The sequence below is a fragment of the Belonocnema kinseyi genome, chromosome 8, assembly GCF_010883055.1.
Source record: "Belonocnema kinseyi isolate 2016_QV_RU_SX_M_011 chromosome 8, B_treatae_v1, whole genome shotgun sequence".
NCBI classification, from domain to species: domain Eukaryota; kingdom Metazoa; phylum Arthropoda; class Insecta; order Hymenoptera; family Cynipidae; genus Belonocnema; species Belonocnema kinseyi.
The window spans coordinates 85,427,963-85,448,761 of NC_046664.1; the positions used below are offsets into that span (position 1 = coordinate 85,427,963).

General features: G+C 33.8%; 1 protein-coding gene across 8 annotated transcripts in view; it reads right to left on the reverse strand.

Annotated features, from left to right (window-relative positions):
• The window catches only part of LOC117177911 (ankyrin repeat domain-containing protein 17-like), a 60,487-nt gene that overhangs the window by 6,498 nt on the left and 33,190 nt on the right, over positions 1–20,799 (reverse strand). For all 8 annotated transcript variants that reach the window (XM_033369008.1, XM_033369005.1, XM_033369007.1 and 5 more), the window contains 11 exons: positions 15,357–15,548; positions 13,472–13,837; positions 13,235–13,389; positions 12,974–13,149; positions 12,732–12,864; positions 9,230–9,969; positions 8,684–9,004; positions 6,759–6,953; positions 6,528–6,675; positions 6,239–6,446; positions 4,108–6,128 (listed from right to left, as the gene is read on the reverse strand). In XM_033369008.1, coding sequence (XP_033224899.1) covers positions 4,108–6,128; positions 6,239–6,446; positions 6,528–6,675; positions 6,759–6,953; positions 8,684–9,004; positions 9,230–9,969; positions 12,732–12,864; positions 12,974–13,149; positions 13,235–13,389; positions 13,472–13,837; positions 15,357–15,548 — 4,655 coding nt within the window. The remainder of the gene's footprint in view (positions 1–4,107; positions 6,129–6,238; positions 6,447–6,527; positions 6,676–6,758; positions 6,954–8,683; positions 9,005–9,229; positions 9,970–12,731; positions 12,865–12,973; positions 13,150–13,234; positions 13,390–13,471; positions 13,838–15,356; positions 15,549–20,799) is intronic.

Below are 20,799 nucleotides of genomic sequence, written 5' to 3' on the forward strand. Positions count from 1 at the left end.
TTTGGTCATTTTCTACTTTTTTATTAAGATGACATTATAATATGCGTATATCAATAAAATTCAAATAAAGACTGATCGCATGATAGATAGCCCCCACAGTGCACCCCACATTGTACGGCACCAAACGCCCAAGCCACCTTAAATGCTTGACACACTATTTGTCTTGGAAGAAATCTTTAAATGTGCACTATTCAAAGAACGAAGCAGAAATGACCATTTTTTTTACTTTGTTTTGTCAACATAGCAGAATGTGCTATAAAAGGTAGGCTTTAATGATTACAGTTTCCTATATTTTTAATTTGTTTTAAGAGAACTTCTAACATCATTTTTCAATAAGCCTAAAGAGTAAAGTATAATATATTGATAAGAAAACATTATTTTTAGTGCATATTTAATTTTCATTTTGTACTTTCAACGAGCTGTCGATTAAATTCGGTTATCCGAGCGAAGACGCGGGAGACGCTCTTGGCTACGCGCGAGCAGCGACCGCACTCGAAGTAAAACAATCATAGTTTTTAAACCGTTGAATTAATAGAAGTAATATTTTCCAAAAAATCTTCTTTATTCCTTACTGAACAACTTTGTCGCTGGAACTTCTTTCTAGCTCAAAATTCGCTAGACCCCCCAAGCACTGAAAAGTATCAATTTCCAATTTTTATGACGTAAACGGAAAAAAATTATTAACTTTTTCCCATGTAAATATTTCAACTTCTAACCTTCACAGTCACTCTTAGAACAGTGCAAAGCGTAATCCCTATAAATTTTATTACGAAATTCCCAAAATTGAGTGACTGAGCACGAGTTGAAGTCAAAATAGAAATAAAATTTTAGTTTGGTGAAAAAATCGTTTTTCCATTTATTTCGAAAACTAAAAAAGCTACAACTTTTTTTATGAGGAAAAAAAGATGCGCAATTGAATTTCCTATTTGGCATTTTCACTTTAATCAATAGCTAACTTCACTTCGTAGATTGCTGAGGGGGAAAACAAGGGAACAAATGCATGGGATTCAGTTCATTTTTGCCCTATTTTGCCCATATCTTCGTAAAAGCTATTTTTTTCTATATAAGTATATTTGAAAAATAGTTTTTATTTTTTAATTACTATTTAATTAAATGAAAAAAGATAATAATAATTATTAATTACCAAGATATTACAGACATAAAGGTTTGTTCTGTGCATTTGATCCATTGTTTTCCCCTCAGCTTTTAACGAAGTGAGATGAGCTGATGGTTAAAGTGAAAAAACACTGTAAAAAATATTGCTGAAAATTACATTTCGTTCTGTAACGTTTTCCTATGATTGTTCTGGAGAAATTACACGTTTCTTGTAAATTGACAGCGATTATTAAAGGAATTTTACCAAATGAATGAAATTTACAACGAACGTGTGATTTTCCCGCAACAATCATAGGGCATAAAAATACCAGTGATTTTTGTGGGAATTTTACATTAAAGTGTAATTGAAATAAAAATGTAATTTCACAACGTTTATGTAAGCTTCCAACGATTAGTATAAAATTTCACACGAGGAGTGTAATACGTTTTACAGCAGCGATGTAAAATTCCATAATCCTTATAATTCCGTTGTTGAACGCTTGATGGCTTTTGATAACCTGCGAGGCCTCCGATTAAATTCAGTGCAAGATTTTACAAAATTACAAAAGTTACAAAGTTACACAATTTTAGCGGCATTCAGATATATTTTAGAATTTAAATCGTGGATTGTCCTGGGTTGAGCGCATCACAAAGGCAAAGCGCAATGTGTTTTACTAAAATAAATTTGTTCGCATGTTTAGCACGCTTGCGAAAAAAAAATAATTTTGAAGGTTACGGCTGTTTATACAGCAGTTGATATAAATTAGGATCATCGACATATAGAAATGGACCGGTAATGTTGTGGGGAGAACGGTAGTTAATTATAATTTATTGTAAATAAATATAAAAAAGGGCGGCAGTCTGTGTAGTTTGTGGGCGTTGTCAAGACGTTTATATGGGGATATGTTTTCATACGTAAGTAAAATTATTGAATATAGTAAAATAAAAAATGTTAGAACAAAAACAAAACCTCAAAATATGAAGTTTTGTACCCATGCAATACGAATGGTTATTTTTTTATGTCATAGAAATATTGTTCAAATTTTTGACAGTTTTTGCATTATTTTTGAACTCACAAAACGATTATTATTGTAGCATTTTCAATCCAATTTCAAGAAGAATTTAAGGTTACCAAGTTTTTAAAATAATCTATCTGAAACAGGTTATTTTACATGAATGTTCTTTAAAATTCAATTTATCATAACAACAAATTTCTAATGTATTGTTTATCTTTTTTTTTAATTAACCGTACAGAATATTTAAGCAATACCCGGGGCCACCAATTCACTTGACAGAGTCCTGGAATAGATAAAGGCAGGTCTACGTCTCATATGTTTTTTCTCTCTCTAGAGCCCATTTCTGTTCTCCCCAAAGCGTTACCGGTCCATTTCTATATGTCCATGATTAGGATGCGCCTATTTCGCCCACTGATCATAACCTTATTTGATGCGTATTTGTTTTCTAACAGCAAACCAAACAAAAACTTAAATTTTTCTGCCTAATAAAAACATGAATTTTTTATTTATATATCTTATTATTCTTACGATTCGATTTAATTAAAACGTACATTAAGCGATTCAAAATACCCGGGCTGACCATTGCGCATGCGCAAACTTTTACATGCGGCGTTTTACAGCGTCACTAATTTCACACGGCGAATGTAAAATTCCATTCTTCCAAAACTGCTTTTTACCATCTATGTGCGATTTTACACTACGTGTTATTTTTACCTAATTTTGATAAATTTCCCACAGTAATCACTGGTATTTTTATGTCCTATGATCTTCTTGGTAAAATTAAATGAAATTTTTTACAGTGTACCTGATTAAAATGTATGTTTGAAAAATTAAAATTTGAAACAAAATTTTCCATCTCCACTTTCTTCACGTGGACAATAGTTTTACCCGTTTCGAGCGTTCGCCCGGTTCTTACATCCCGGTCCTCAATTTGATATTCAAGCTAATTAGACAAATTATTATAAAATCAAAGAATGAATTGAATTATACTAAGAAACTTTCAAACTAAATAGTAGTTTTAAATGGGAAAGATCACATAATAAAAAACTTCTACTGCAGAACAATGAAACTCAAACGAATTCGAACTTCATGTAAAATTTAAAAAAAAATGTAGTAACCAAAAATTGTGATAATAAAATTTTTTTATAATCAATTTGATTATTTGAAGTAAATTTCAATCATTTAAATACTAATAATTTTCAAATTGCTAATTAAGCTTTCCAAAAATCAATCAGTTAAATTTTAGTTGCAAAATTAAAAGCTATGATTGAATGTTCAACATGTAAATTAAAAACTCCTGAGTTATAACAATTTAAAATTACTGAACTTATTCATTTACTACTATATTAATTTCAGTTACATCGTTTAATTTTTATCTTTTTTTATTTGAAACATAATTTGTAATTTTTTAATTTCAGATCTTCCTTTAGAATTATTATGCACTCTTAAAATTTCCCAATAAAATATTTTTAAATTTGAAATTATTTGTATAAATCTTTAACTAAAAATCGGAAAAATTTAAGATATTACATTAAAAATTATAAAAAATAACAAGATTGCTGTAATATGATTTTATCTTTTTAAATTATAAAATTTTAAGCACTGCAGTTCGTAATTGCTTTATATTTACATATAAAATTATGAAATTCCAAACTGAATGTCAAGGATTTTAATATGAAATTTTGGAATATTTAATAGCGGAACGGTCTTGTCATTTTTCAATAATTATTTGAATTTGAAACTATAATATTGTGAAATTAAAAATTTGAAAGCTCCAAATGTTAATCTAAAAATTAATTTAAGAAAAACCTTTAGTTTCAAGGCCTCAGATTAAATTGTTTTAGAATAGCGCATTCAAAGCCATACTTTTCAATTAAAATTATAGAAATATTGTGAACCTTTAAAGTTTAATTACTCTAAAGACTTTGACAATTATATGCTTTTTAATTGGAAGCTTTTAAAAATTAATAAATTTTTTAAAAAATGCTTTAATTACCGGGAAAGTGGATTCCATCATCTGATGCAGCTCAGCGTCCATGTTGGAGGTACGATTGAATGCGGTATTAGATCTGAACATTTGGTGCCTGTCCATCGCAGGGTTCAAGCCTGCCCAGGAACCGACCATTTTTTCGTTCAGCATCCAGTTTATTGAATCGGCATCTCCTCCTGGACCCATTCCAGTGTTATAGTTCTTCCACGCTCTCTCCGTACCAATAGGTCTCGGCACTTTCCGATCCTCAATCTTCATCTGACTCATATCTTGAGCAACTTGCGCTGGTGAAGATGGCGACATTGCCGGCGAACCGCCGTTTTCTAAACTCGTAATCAAGTCCATATTCCCAGCTTGTCCAGACATATTGGCCAGGTGATTGGAAAAGCTAATCTGTCCCATCATCTGATCCTGATGCGGTGGATAGCTATTGTGTGGAGGTGGTGCAAAGGGCCAACGCGTTTGTCCATTAGTTGAAAGGTTGGTGTTTGGTGTGCCACGAGAAGGTGCTTGATACTTTCCTAGTGGGAAATTCCCGAGCATCGCTAAATTATTAGACTGCATTCCCGAAGGTGGTGGAGCTGGCACAGTGGTGAACATGTTGGGATGAATTCCCTGTGCCGCATTGAACATCGTCACTTGGGGTTTGTTGTTTAAATGAAGAGAGCTAGAGAAGTCAGGCGCCCTGGGATTTAATCTCGACATGCTAACGGTCGTGTTCACGGTTGCAGAAGGCGCAATTGTCTGGGAATAGTTTTGCATGTGAGGATGGAAAGGCATTAGGGGATGTCCAGGCTGTCCTTCATTGGGAACCATCTTCAAGAGATTAGAATTCACGTTCGGATGTTCGTAACCGCTATTGTTTCCCTTGAACAACTCCATTGCCGGTTGTGAGGTCGCCGGCATAACGTGTTGCTGATGCGGAGCAGTGTTCCTGGAACCCATGTCGCCTTGAAAGACTGGTCGGTTGAATTGTGTCATGTTGGCACTCATCTCCATGTTCTGCTGTTGCATAACTGGTCGCGCGACTGCTAGACTCCCGGGTGCTTTGTTCTGAATGGTATGCTCATAGGTAATGGAGGACTGAATATGAGATGATGGTTGTATAGGGTTGGGACCACCGGATGGCGAGACACCACTGTTGATGGTATTTCCTGGTGCGTTGTTGGTACTACTTGATTTACTCGAGACGGGAGAACACATCGTGGTACCTCTGTATCCTGGAGCTTTAGACGCATCGACTTGAGGGGGTGCGCTTTCCATAAACTTAGGGGATGCCCCAGAGGTATTAACGGAAACACCACCACCCGCAACGGTCGCAAAGTTCATGCCCTTTTGAGATTCTTCCCGACCTCCCCACATCGACTGTTGTGTGACTTTCGTGAAAGTATCATTGAAGAGGGAATACTCTAGAGGAGTGCTAGATTGCTGTTGCGGTTTTTGCTCTTGCATTGATGCAACTGGAGTTGAACTTCGCATTTGATGTTGTTGCTGCTGCTGGTTGTTTTGAGATTGAGAAGCGGCCGGCGGCGAAGGTGTGACTCGAACAGAAGCGGCTGGTGTCGAAACAGTCGGATTGTCAGAACCGTTCACCACTGATCCAGGGGTGGATTGCGGTCCACTTGAGTTGGAGACGTAACTTGTCTTTCCAGGATAGTGAGACGGCATCGTGGGTGGAGCGGACAAAGTCGGCAGTGGTCGGCAGTGTTTGGGCGAAGTGTTGGACGCAGCTTGATGAGGAGAAGTCTGCGGCGTCGTTGGTGCTGTCGAAGATATCACTGTCATTGTGCAGGCTTGCGAAGATTTTTGCTTGCTGCCTGCGTTATGAGTGGACTGCATTACAGTGGTCGAAGTGTGAGTCGAGGCAGTGATTTCAGAGAGTTTTGCGGCAAAGGTCTGCGTTGTGCTGGCTGTCACGACCTTTGTCGCTCGTCCAGCTGTCATGATTGCGCTCGTGTAGGACATCGTAGTCTTTGTGTTCGACGTCGACATCTGAGCAGCAGCTGCTGCCTGCGCTCTTTTCTCTGCTGAAAATTTCAACGAGGATCATATTAAAAACAAAAGAGTACAATTATTTTCCACTGAAGCGTGCCCAAGAATTCTAACTAGCTTGGAGATTAAATTAAAAGAAAAATACCTGCTGCAGCAAGCCTTGGCGCCGTAGCCCTTGGTATAGGTGTAGAAAAGGGCCCGGAAAGTTTGACTGCTGAAGCTGATCGAAGAGGAAGAAGTTGATTGACAGTAGTTCCACCTAAGGGGTATCCTTTGTTCACTTGTGAACTTGAAGCACTTGGTATCAGACTAGGAGGTTTGCTGACAGCACCACCAACTTTGGTCTTGGACGCCTGAAAATATTTTTAAAATTAGACAAGAGTTTTTCCACTAAAATTGACATTAAAATTAGTTCTTTCTAGAGTGATACTTACAGAAATAGTTGGAATGGTTTTATCCCAAGTCGATGACGCAATGAGGGCAAGTTTTGTTTTTGCAAGCATCTGTAGAATATCCACATCTGGATTATTGATCAACGCCGTTATTAACGCGTGGGCATGCTTTGTCGCGTCCAAAGATCCCCTGTGACGAAACCAACATTGTATTTACATTCATCATCAAACAAAAATTCAATAAAGAAAACGACTTTTCGTTTTCAGACTTACTTGATTGTAATGATTCTCTCTCCCTGGGATTTGCTTTGCTTTTCGACTTCGATATGCGCGCCAGTCGTACCTCGAATAGCATTGATGTTACTACCACCTCGACCAATCACGCGACTAATCGCGTTTGGAGGAACACCAACTTTTTTCGATCTATGTGGAGAGTTCATAAATCTTCCGGAATCGTCAGACTGACCCCTGAGAAAAAGTAAAAATTGGTTTAGGTAAATCAACCGGTTTATACTGCTACAATTATTGACAGTTTTCCCTAATATATTATTTGATCCAGTACTATGATTTTTAGAAATTTTAAGCATCAAGGTATATTTACTAAACAAACTAGACCGAAAATTGGTTTGATTTATTTCTTATAGTGAAATAATTTTTTCTAAACCATTTATATTGTGAAACTAATGAATAGCTCAAATAGCTTTTCTATGCCAAATAAACGTTCCTTGATCTTTCCTTTACATTTATCTAGTAAAGAAAATGTATATGAGTCAGTAATTTATGATGGAAAAAATATACGCAAAAATTGAGTTGTAACATATTTTCAAATACATTTTTTCCTAGTTAAATGAAAAGAGTACTAAAAATTGAATAATTTCTAGAGAAAACATTTTTAAACTAGGTTTCAATACTTTTTCTTAACGATTAAAAAGTATACATTTTAAATTTTTTGTGGGAATATCAGGCATTCTGATTGAGCGAACGTTGGATAACAGTCTGATTAGCGCAGTTAACGGAGGAATTAATATGGCCACTAGTTTTTGAGTAAACATAACCTATTTTCACGTTTATTATTTAAAACTTACTTAAAAATTATAAAAAAAGTCCCAAAAATGTGTTGAAAATGCTTAGAATTTCACAAAAACCGGCATTTGTAACCTGTGGCAGTGCGAATTTGCCAAAAAGTCGACATGTGGTTGATCACAAATTTTTTCGACAGCTGTCAGCAAGATACTTTCTTAAGCCAATGGAACCTCTCCATACCATTATTCTGATTGGTTCAACACTTTCCAGGATAAGCCGTTCCAACGTCACGGAATTGTTTTAATAGGGGTTTCGATAATTTTATTTTTCAGAATTGAAGTATTCAAACAAACTTTTTAATGTACTGACATTTTTAGAATTGTATGCAACATTTAAAAAGTGTAGTATCTAAAATTAATGCAAAAAAATCCCACTCTACTCACACAATTACGCAGGAAGTTTCTAATGAATTAAAGGTTTTCCTTTTAAAAATTGTTATGTTAACAAGTGTTAATTGTCAAAAATGTAAATTAAGCCTCGAAAGAGATAACGATGGTCAACAAAAATTCTTTTATTTTAAATTATGTTTGCACTATGACGAGAGATTTCTGCCCAAGGACTTTCTATTCCAAGTCGTAGTGTATGTCATTGAACAAACTATGTCATTGAAAAAACTGTGTCATGATAAAGTATATCAACACATGCTCCCAGTTTGAACAAAGGTTCCAGTAGAACAGATTTTTTGTTGATCCAACGTTATCTCTTCCGCGGCTTCAAATAGCATCTTGCCTTAATATAGTTTTATGTCACATATGCAATCATGCATATCGCTTACTAATAATAATTCCAAAATTTGTATCTGTCGACAAATCGTGCTGTTGGAAGTCCCCAGTCTACATCTAATTAAATTTTGACAATAGGTAACAGAAACTATTACATTGAATTCTTATCATTTTCTTTTTTATCCAAACTGTTTAAACAACTACTAATATTCCTTTGTATAATCATGCACGGAATTTGTTTAAACAAAAAGTGTCCATAACTGAAGCATTTGCTTATCCTGAACCAAGATTAAAAGCTGTTTCTTCAATACGTTTGAAAATCTTAAATGCTTCGAACTGTGCATGAAAAAATATACAAATTAGAACCTTATTATAAAATAAAATAATCCTTACTTTCGTACAACTTCCTTCCATCCCTCTTCGCGTTTTCCAGCTTGTTTCGGGCTTGTCGAACTGTTCGATTTCGTCGAGGTGTTTAAAGTTTCCCCATCATATTGATTGTTAAAAACCTTCTTTCCCTTTCCAGGCACGTAGGTCTCATTTCCCGTGGCTTCGAAATCTTCCCGTTCTGCCGGATGCCTAGACGATTCAAAAACCATAGGAGCTTTGAGCTTTCGATCATTACAACTAGCTGCATTAACGTTTGAGCTCCTGGTGTTGGACAGGGACGATGAAGAACACGCCATTCCACTGGAAAAGCTAGATGTGTTTCGTCTGCAATAAAAAGGTATTGAAATTTAGAATAAATATACAACATTTTTCAACTAGTATCCAATAATAAACAAGGTAGCCACATTTATGAAGCCGAAAAAAAGTTTTAATTTCTGAACAGAAAAAACATGGGAAATTTTCAATTCATTATTGCACGTATTTTTAAGAAAATGGAACAACATTTTAATCCAATGGCTACCCTGCGAAATAATTAAGGATAATACTTACTTTTCAGTAATAGCAGTTTGTGATTTACTTGTCGAGATCGTGGTTTGCGATAAATTTGAACTAGCGGATAAAACAGTTTTGGGAAGCCGATGCGGTGAAGTATCTTTTTCATTGACACTAGGACTACTGCTTTTCTTTTTCTTCTTCTCTTTTTTCTTTTCCCTAGCTTTGACATCGTTGCTACTACAACTTCCTTGACTATTGGCATCGATACCGCTGTCGCCTTCCTCTTTATCGGGGTCTTCAGGACTCCTGCTAACAGGAGAGGGCACATTGTCCATTCGTTCGCTACTGTCTGCTCCCTCATGGTCGCTGTCTTCTCCTCTGTCTCCATCTTCGTCACCCGACTTTTTCTCATCTTCCTTATCTTCAAAAATGGTCTCATTCTTCTTGTTTTCTTCGGTTAGTTTTCGCTTTTCTTCCTTCTTTTCGAGCTTCTTCTTCTTCTTGCGTTCCCTTCTGCGTGCGGCGGCGGCTTTTTTGGATTCCTCTCTCGTTTTCTCCATATCTAATTCTTCCAACAGTATGGTTGCGTTCTTATTCGCCTTCGCAGCTTGGGTTTCTTTCGCCGCTCGAATAATCTTGACGCATTCTTGGCATTTTTCTAGTAATTCCTTGTCACTGACTGTCGCTATATACCTTGTCATTTCTTGGTCGCTCGGGAATTGGGTTACGTGGCTCACCATCCACTTGACTACTTTTATGTGACCCTTCCTAAACGCTGCCATCAGACACGAAACCTGTAGCAAGATTTAAAGTGTTATATTAACCATATAGCGGCCAATGTTCCAAATTTGCAAACTTAGAGTACACTGGAACTTGGAATTAAGTAGGGTTTTGGGCATGGTTTGCGCTGGCCAACAACATAAATCCAAACGTAAACAGTCAGGGCCGCATGAACTGTTTCTGGTGGATTTGGAAACATGCTAACAGCTGACGTAACGGACACGCTAAAAACACTGACCTCATACTGTCTATCACGCTTGACTGATCACTACATTTCTTTCTCTCTCGGTTGCGCGGTCCCCGCCATCACCAAAATGCCGAGGACTTAAACTCTAGGAACGCCGTAAACAAGGACTAATTAAATCCAAGTTTCAGTGCAATTCCTTTTTTGCATTATCTTTACCAATTTTAATTTCAAATTTCGGGCAAAATTTTACAATCACTGAGGCATTCTGAGAAAGGTTTCTTTAAATAAAAACTTTTTTTCCACTATTTTCATTAGAAAAAATGTCTACAGCAACTGAAAAAAGTGATTCTGGGAATCACAAAAGGGCTAGGTCATTAGAGACTTGATGCAATGTATTTTTTATTAATACTGTGCTTTTAAATCCAATTGTGAGTCAAGTGTTGAATTACACGATCGGGAAATTCCCTCCAACTTAACCTAAACAAAAAAACTTTCAAATTCCAACTAAGCATCGAATGATAGAATGACCACTTAAGACTAAAACTGCAGAACTTTGATCAATTAAAAATGTTAACTGCACATTTGATAATGTCTTCTACTTTACAAGTTTTTAATTTCAAATTATTCAGTAATTTGTTTAAGAGTTTATGGAATCGAAGAAAATAGTTATATTGTTCCGTATAACAGATTTTAAAAAAAAATCTAATGTGATATTTAGAAAAAGATGCATATGTAATTCTTTATTTGACTTACCTATTTTATTTCTACTGTATTTCAAAAATGAAGAAAATTCATCACAGTAGAATTTACAGATAATATTTGAAAAAAGCTAACAATGCTAAAGATTGAATCAAAATTAAACTATTATACAGAGATACACAGATTCTACTATTTTTTCAGGAGGACACTTAAAATTTCTCCTTTAAAAATATTATATTTGTTAATTGATCTGTTAATTTTATTCCTTGAAAATTTTGTTACAATGCTGCTTACTTGGAATTAACCTAAACCATATTTTCTTTTGCGATCCGCCGCGCTGCAATATGTCATCTTTTTTTTCAATGTGGCCAAAATGTGAAACCGCGAAACCAGGTAGAGTTTTTCAAATGCATTTTAATTTGTGCTTAAAAACAAATACCTTATTTCTCTGCATAGTTTTGAGCGATTATAGAATGGAAATAATGAAGATTTATCGAAAAATAAGTGTGAAAGTTTTTATTAAAAAATAAAATAATAATTTTAGTATGCTATTTAAGTTGTAACATATTATGAGCTTCAATTAACCTATCTTAGCATACAATTGAACTTAGAATAAATGTTTATCAATTTACACATGAGACATTCACCATCTAAAACATTATAACCTAGCAGTTAAGTCAGAATTCGTATTTCATTTCTGATCTTCTATAATTCATATTTTTTGCGCATTTCAAATAAAATGTTTCCACATGTGCATTCATTTGTTTAAATTGTTTTCTTGGCGAAAACATTTTTAACAGTTATATTGTTTTTTCACTGTATACCAGAGCCTACAAGCCTTCATGCATTTCACACGATAAAGTTTTTGACTACCTGCTCAATCACTACCGAGGCGCTACATTAGCCTCAAACAGCTCTAAGCGCCAACAGTGACGATCTATCTATGTTTGGTAGTGTTTGTCACTCCCTTTATTTTGTAGTTACATATTTAAATTAAGATTAGTTTTTATTAAGTAACATTTTGAGTCAACGAGAGCAAATATTTATTTTACAAATTTTGTCCACTTTGACAGTCAGTTTTCTACTTTCATATAAACACTTTAGATGTTTAAAATGTTCATATTAATATAACATTATATGCCTCCATAAATTGATTGTAAAGATATGAAATACCTTTCCAAAGTTAATGTCGATGACTAAATATTTCTTTATAAAAACTAAATATAATTATAAATAATATTTGTAACCACAAATGACAGACAATACACTACATATAACAATCATCACTGATGTGGCTTTTGCCTGTGTTCAGGCGAATGTGGCGCCGCAGTAGGCATTGAAAAGGTACTTTTTAATCACAAATTTTTACGCGTAAAATACATGGTGGCTTGGTGGGCCTGCTTTGTAAGATGAAAAAGTTTAATTTCCGATAAATCTTTATTTTTAGTATTCACTAATTGTGATAAACTATGAAAAACAATGGTAAAATTGTTTTAATTCACAAATTAAAATACATCTTAAAAATTCTACCTGTTTTTGCGAGTTTGCGACGCTAGCGCAACCAATATTTCAAATCCCAAAACTATGCTTAGATTTTTACTTCAAAATTCGCAGCAATTAACATGGGATTATTATTTTCATTGATTTTCTTAATTATTCTCAATATTTATCAATTTTGAAGCGGACTACATGTAGCGGACATATTTACGGCTTCAATTAGGTATTGAAAAACAATTAAAAATTAGACGTACTTAAAGTTGTACCATCGTATAGCCATTTTTAAAAATTTAAAAATAAACACCTTCATTCTTGTTCAACTTGAAGCGATTTCTAAGATTCTACGGTACTTGCATATTTTTCTGAATAAAACTAAGTGCTATTTTTATTTACCTTACGATTATCCTGGGAGTCTATGTCTGCTGCTGCGTGGTAAAGTAAATCTACGACATTCAGATGTCCACCATTCGCAGCAAGCCACAGCGGACTGTTTCCTTTCTTGTTCTTCACTTCGACTTGCGTTCCCCTGCAACAAAAAGTTTAGGGTTTTGTAAACATTCAAAATACCAGCTATATAAATACAATATATAAGTATATTAAATATTCGGCAGGTAATTGAGTTTATTGTGACTTACTTGGATAAAAGTAATTCTACGAAGCGACAGTGACCTTTGTCAGCAGCAATCGTGAGAGCAGTGTCTCGAGACGATGGAACAGGTGTAGCGTTTACATCCGCACCTTTATTCAGTAAAACTCTTCCTACTTCCACATATCCACCACTGGCAGCTTCCATCAATGGCGTCAGTCCAGTCTATTAAAAAAAATAAGTTAAGCAATTTCTCGGTAATGGATTTAAAATTAATTGAGAAGATAAAAATGGAAAATCAAGACTGCACCTTAGCTCGATGTTCAACGTTGGCCTTACGATCGAGCAAAAGACTGACGACCTCGTGCCTACCCTGGAAACATGCAAGTGTCAGCGCGGTGTTTCGGTTCGTTTCAATTTGAGCGTTGATATCACTGCCCATGTCGAGAAGCAATTTGACTGCGGCTAAAAGGGCAAATAACTGGTTAAAAAACATCTTTCAATTCGTCAATTTGCCAATTTCAATAAGCAAACAACGGATACACACCTGTGTGTCCATTCATGGCAGCAAGCATGAGGGGAGAAATGCCGAGTTTAGATCCCGTTCGAGAATTGATTTCAGCTCCATGGCTGAGAAGAAGTTTGATGATATTAACGTATCCACCAGAGGCAGCCAGACTGAGTGGAGTGTAGTCAGAAACATTGCGGTGTTCTTTGTTGGCAGCTCGGGTCAACAAAAGTTCGACTACTTCGTATCTGCCTCCGCTGCAGGCAAGCGATAAAGGTGTATCTTTTGTTCGTTCGGATTGGGCTTCGATTTCCGCTCCGTGATTCAAAAGGATTTCTACTACTTTTTGATGGCCAGCCGTAGCCGCCAATATCAAAGGTGTGAAACCCTTCTTGTCTCGGTGTTCTGGAAAGATAAAAAAATGGGAAATTATTGTAAATGAAGAAAAAAAAGAGCAATACAATTATCAGGGATCACCAAGCAAAACGAGCTCCAAAAAGAGAAAATAGGGGAATTTTTCAGATAAAAGGAAAAAGATTAAATATTTAGTTACAAATTTAGAAAAGAAGAAACACTCTTTTTATATGAAATCGTATAGTTTTCAAAATAATGTTAAATTTCTTAAAATGATTTCTGCTATTATCCATTTATGACGACATAAAAAATCCCTAGAAAACGTCCAAGATTCGCAATCTCATAATATTTTTTGGAATCTTCTAAAATAAGGTGAAATCATCCAATACTTTGAAATTGGTCAAATTCCTTCATAACCATTGAACAAAATTCATTAATTCCCTAAAGTTCTTTAGGAATTTGTTAAAATCCCTTGAAATCGCAAAAATTCATTAAAATAAGTAGAAATCGTTTGAATTTCCTTGGAAATTTCAAACGATCTTCCAAATACTTTGTAATTTTTCTATCATATCACATATTCATATATCTTGAAATTCTTGAAATTCGTTTAAATCGTTAAATTCGTTTAAATTTAAATGTTTGAAAAAACTCGTATTTTCATAATTTTCAAGACGGGCACGAAATTTAAAAACGTTTTTAGAACGTCCTAAAGACGTTTTTATGACGTAATGTTTCAACGATGGCCTTAGAACGTCCAAAAAAGCGTTCTAAGTCAGGCCAAAAAACGTCCAATGTTCAAAATACGTCCAAAAACGTCTTTGAAACATTGTATGTTTTTAGAACGTTATTTGGCCTAACTTAGGACGTTCTAAAAACGTTTTGGGACATTCATGTCCACTGGGTTTGAGAAAGTACAATTTATTATTCAGAAATTGATAAATCTAAAACGTCGAGAAATTATCTAAAAGTACAGAATCAAAATTCTTTTATTTTAAATGCTATTAATTTGAATTTGCCTAAGCAATGAAAACAGTATCTGCTCAACAATTTTTAAATGTACCACGTTCCTTCATTTAAACACTTCAGTATAATTACAAAAAATAGTAGGTTTATTTAGATTTTAATAAATCTTTTACAATAATTAAAAATGTAATGTATATTAGAAAAAAAAATTAACATCTACTAAAAACTGCACTTAAATGTGATGAACTGCTAAATACTTGTTTTCGGTACTTTTTGAAAATTGTTTTAATTCCAGAACTTATTAAATGTTCTATAGAAAAATGTCATTAAGATCAATGGTAAATCTTTTAATTCTTGTTTAAATATTTTGACAATCGTTATTCAAATTTCACTCAGAGATAATCTTTAATGTGAACAAACAGACCATCGCACATAATTATAGTTAATTAAAAAATGAACTTAATTAATTTAGTTTGAAATTAGTCGAATTTAAAAAAGTTAAATTAATTATAATAGATCATTCTTTAAGTTAAAAATTGTCGTTGGGGAATAGGGAAAGACCGTGAACCCTGGATTTTATAAGACCAAAAGAACAAGTAAAAATTACCGATATCAGCTCCACGGCTCAGGAGAAGCTCTACGAGATCCTCGTGGCCGCCAGCACAAGCCAAGGTTAGGGCAGTATCGTGATTGCTATCGGTTTCGGAATCGACATCCATGCAAGAAAATGGCGCGGGTGGTACTTGATTAGCTGCATAGCCGCCAACCGTTGGAACACCAGTAGTATATTGTCCAGCAACTGTAAAATTATGTATATTTATGTTATATTATCAGTTTTGCCTGATGATTAATAATGTAGTTAGTTTTTAAGGATGGGAGTTATAGGGAAAAGATACTGAATATGAGAGCCGAATTAAAAATCCTTATATCTACGATTACTTAAGTCTTAAGCCTAAATTGCACATTAGTTTAGAACTGATTTTTTTTTTAATTATTATTGTCTTAACATAATTATTTGCCGTTTAACTGTAGAGAAACTTGAGAGTTCCTGTACGATTTTATATATCGGGATGTCTAGACGATAAGGCACTCTGGATGACACACCCCAGTTTGCAACTGAGATAGAAATTTGCCATTCATAAACCAGAAGTCTTAAGAAATTTATTATTTTTAATATTTGAAGAAAAAACCTTTGATTCATAGCAACCTTGTGCATCTCTCCATATTTCAGATCTTAACTTGACCCCGCAACTTCCCTAAGTTGATTAGTTCCTAATATCTCCAGCGCGGCGTTAGTTGTCCCATCACTCCCTGTTTTTACATAGAAAGCAATGGGACTAAATCACTTTTTACATTTTTTAGTAAACAAGATGTTACTTCCATGCAAAAAAATTCTTGAAATTAAAACAATGTTACTCATTTAACATTTCCGAATTGTTTTACATTCATTTTCTATGAATTATAAAGATAAAATATGATTTATATGGTCGTACAATAATTCTGGCGAAGTGGAATATATCTTAGATTTGAATTTGAATGAAAAGTAAAATATGATTCTTAAAGTTTATTGTCGAAAACAAATGACCAATATTATTAATGGAATGTAAAAATCCAGGAGAAAAATTTGAATAGTACTAAGTTTAAACTTACCATGTGAATACTCTCGCTTATGAATATATAATGGATATAATGTTTTTTTTCATACAATTTAACTAAATTTAGATTTGAAACCATTTTATTTAATAATCAGTAAAGAATAAAAAAATTAATTTCTTTAATTTCTCTCTTTTATCATTATATCTTTTTAAGTCTTTAACCCTTTCCAGCATGCATTTTTCAGGGAAATGAGTTTTCATGAAAATTGGTACATAGGGGTTTTTGGGGTCGCTGATTACGAATCTGAACCTAGATTTTGGACATTCAAAATGGCGGGCCAAAATTCAAAATATTTCTAGAATGTTTTTTAAAAGTTGGCACAGGCAGGGGGTCGCTGATCTTGAATCTGTATTCAAAATGACAAATATTTAGAATATTAAGGTTTGAAAAAATATACACCTTCTCGCCTAAAACATGAATTAGTATCAATTTTCTGAATTTTCAAAATCTAAATTCAGATTCGTGATCAGTGACTCCAAAAATCCTTGTACACTAATTTTTTAAAAAATCCAGAAAACTTTATTATTTTGACCGCCATATTGTATCCGTCATTTTGGATTTTCACAGTCTGATTTCAGATTTGTGATCAGCGACCCCGAAAACCTCTGTATACCAATTTTCAGAAAAAAATCCGAAAATATTCCAAGTTTCGGGCGCCATCTTGGATCCACCATTCACATTTCCAAAATCTGAGTTCATATTCATGATCACTGACCCCAAAACCCCCTGTATACCAATTTTCAGATAAAATCCAAAAATATTCCCAATTTCGGCAGCCATATTGGATGTCCCATTTTGAATTTTCAAAATCTGAGTCCAGATTCGTATTGATCGACCCCAAAAACCCTGAAGTACCCATTCTCATAAGGATATAATAGACAGTTTTTTCAATAATGAATTTTTTCAACAAAAAAGGCTTTTTTCATCTTTGTTTATAAGTATTAACAAATTATTTTAAAAATTTAGACCCTTCGCACAAAAGTTTCAATTTTATATCATCCTGTGAGCATGAAATTTAAAAAAATCTGTAAAATACAATAAAAACTACTCTGAAATCGCAAAAAATGATATGAAAAAAGGTGGGAATATGGTATTCCCACCATGCCGCAAAGGGTTAAAACAAAGATATTTTTATGTTATATGTCATGAATAAAAATGTACTTTAATTTCAATTACATTTTTGTTATTATATTCAATAGTGTAAGTATTCAGATATAAAAAGGATTACATTTAACTTTTTACTCAAATTCAAATCTAATATTCCACTTCACCAAGTTTATTCGTTTAATCGTTTGGAAAATTGTTTTTAAATATAAAATTAGTAACATTCATTTCATTTCAATTTTTTTTACGAGCACATTTTGTTTATTAAATTTTTTTTAAAAAGTGGACTACTATTGCTCACAATGCAAAAACAGGGAATGATGGGATAACTAGCACCGCGCTGAAGATATTAGGAACTAACCAACTTGGGACACTAAGGGATCGCCATTTTGTTTTCAGGTGCACAGGGCTGTTTCATAGGTAGCATTCTTAACTTGGAACTATTCGGCAAAATTAATATTTAAAAATAACATGTTACTACAGCAAATTTGGTTTTATTTCCATAACTAGATATGTGACACATTAGTATCAAATTTAAACCAAAAAAAATTGAACCTTTGGCATACAATGTCTGAATAAATTGTTTTACGGGTACATCAATTTTCTTTCATAAAATCCAGGAGTTGGATTATCATCTTTGAACTAAATTCAATGAAATGATATAAAGAAAATTCGAACTCATTTTTGACTGTCTATAGTTATTTCGGAGTTATTAAACATCCGTAAATATAAGATTATGAGTAATATTGACTCTTCCCTCCCCTCGCCAAGCAACTTTTTCCTAGATTTCCCCTATCTACCGTCATCGCCACAGCATATAAATCACCTTCTCTCGCTTCGGAATTTCCACAATCTTGCTTTACCTGTTAAATGTCGTTATTAGCATTGTTCTCCAGCTTCGAAGATTTTTTTGAGTATTTTTGTTGTTTTAATTCTTCGCCCTTCTCTTTCTATCCTAATTTTTGTTTTCTTTGGGAATTTTTTGTTTATACCACTTCTGACTTCTTCCTAACGATGTTTATTTTTACTCCATGTTTATTTTCCTGACACGTAATCTTTTTTCTAAGCTCTGATTAATATTTCAAAATCATGATTTGATTTCCCGATGTTAGATAGAATTTGAATTTTTTTCAAGCTTGAAAGTTGGCACTCCTGAAACCCATCAGAAATTGTGAAGAGTCTCCTTGTGGTCAATACCCCGACATTAGATATTCAGCGTAACCAAATTTACAATTGCTTTAAATTTTAACTTGAGCTTTAATTTTGTTTGCAGTCAAATATTTTATACGTTTAGGTGGTTGAGTTCAGACATTTTTTACGGCCTTTAAAACATCAACCATCAATTCGATTCTTTCTGAAATACCTTGCATCACAATGTTTCGTCACTATTTGTTTAACTGTTATATGAATATTTCAATATTCCGGTATAGTATTTCCCATTTTTTAATGCATATATTGTTCAATAACTCACAGGTTAAATTTTCTCAGTTATAATCGAGTACAGATTATATTTACAGATCCATTAGGAAGAGTTAAGAAACAACTTCCTACTCTTTTGATTCGTTACGATTAAACCAGAACTAGAAAGAGTAGGTAGAACTCTAAATATGAATTTTAACTTTTGCAATAAAAGCGTTTTAACGATTTTTTTAAAGTTAAAACAATAATTGATTAGTGAAAATAGTGCTTTATCCAAATCAGAGCGTTTCAGATAGAATTTCCAAAATTATACAGTGAAAAAACGCATTTTTTGTCATATGTAAATGTTTTTCTACGAATAAAAAAATTATTTTACTATGTTATGTAAGTTTCAGGACATTAATAGCTAAAATGAGCTTTAAGGGGATGTGATACTTACAGTTTCCCCGGCTTTTTTCCCACAAAAATGAAAATTTAAAAAAACTGAATTCGGAGATGCTATAAAATATCATAACGGACGTCCCCGGACTCTTTTTTGAGGGATAATAACAACAAAAATGTATTGTGCTAAATAAAAATTTTATGCATATCGAGGCGTCCTAACGGTAGGATGCCAACGGACGCGACACGACTTGACGGTACTTAACCAAAAATAAAAACAATAAAAAACTAACCGAGAAGTTAGCGCTACAAAGTCTTGCTCGCGTAATTGAGCAAGACGAGGCTAGAAGTTGGCCAAAACTAAAAGGTGCTCACTCGCTTCATCAAATCATGAAAGTTCTATCTCGGGCGAGCAAAGCATGAAGGTTGCCACTTCTCGTGTTTAGATTATAAGCGAGAAGTGGCACCTTCATGCTTTGCTCGCCCGAGATAGGACTTTAATGTTTTGATGGAGCGAGCGAGCATCTTCTAGTTTTGGACAACTTATAGCTTCATCTGGTTCAATTCTGCGATCTAAAACTTTCTAGTGCTTACTTCTTGGTTAGCTTTTTATTGTTTATATTTTTGGTTAAGTATCATCTAGTCGATCGCGTGCGTTGGCATCCTATCGTTAGGACGCCTCGATATGCATTATTTTGAGCTTACGTCGTTTTTCATCTCTGCCTTTCCGATAATCTGGAAATTATTTATGAAATAACCTTTTTTGATTGCTTGCAAGCAAGGTTAGTTCCGGAAGATTAGTTGCTATGTTTAGTTGTAAGTCCAAAGTTTTCGACGAAAAATATTGTGTAGTTGGGAAGTAACGCTCGGGTGAATTGTAACACACATAACTTCGAAATATACACGCACGTTGTTAGCAATATCAAAAATTTTTTGATAAAAAAAAAAACACAAAAAAAGTGTGTGGGGACGTCCATTAGCATGTTCGCTATCATTTCCCAGTTTTTGAAGGCAAAATATTTCTTATCCTATGAAAAAAGCCGGGGGAATCTAACACTGAAAAAAATCGATACTATTTCCTAAGCGCTATACAAATTAACCACATTTTGCTAAATTAAAACTTTTTTTAATTAACCCACAAAAAAAGTGTGTGGGGACGTCCGTTAGCATGTTCGCTATCATTTCCCAAATTTTTAAGACAAAATATTTATTATTCTAGAAAAAAAGCTGGGGAACCTAAAATTGGTAAAATCGACAATTTTCTAAGTATCACATGCCCTTAATTAACGTATGTAGGAACATTTGTTATCAATGTTATGCAAAGAATATGAATAATAGACGATTGTAAATGAAATACGAACTTTAACGTAACTTTTGAATCGGATCTTCTAGATAGTAAATATTTCATGAGTAAATTAATAAATATTTACTTTGAGTTCATTTTTGGCTCGAAGTAAGTTCATTTATCCTTAAAATTTGTTGAAATTCAC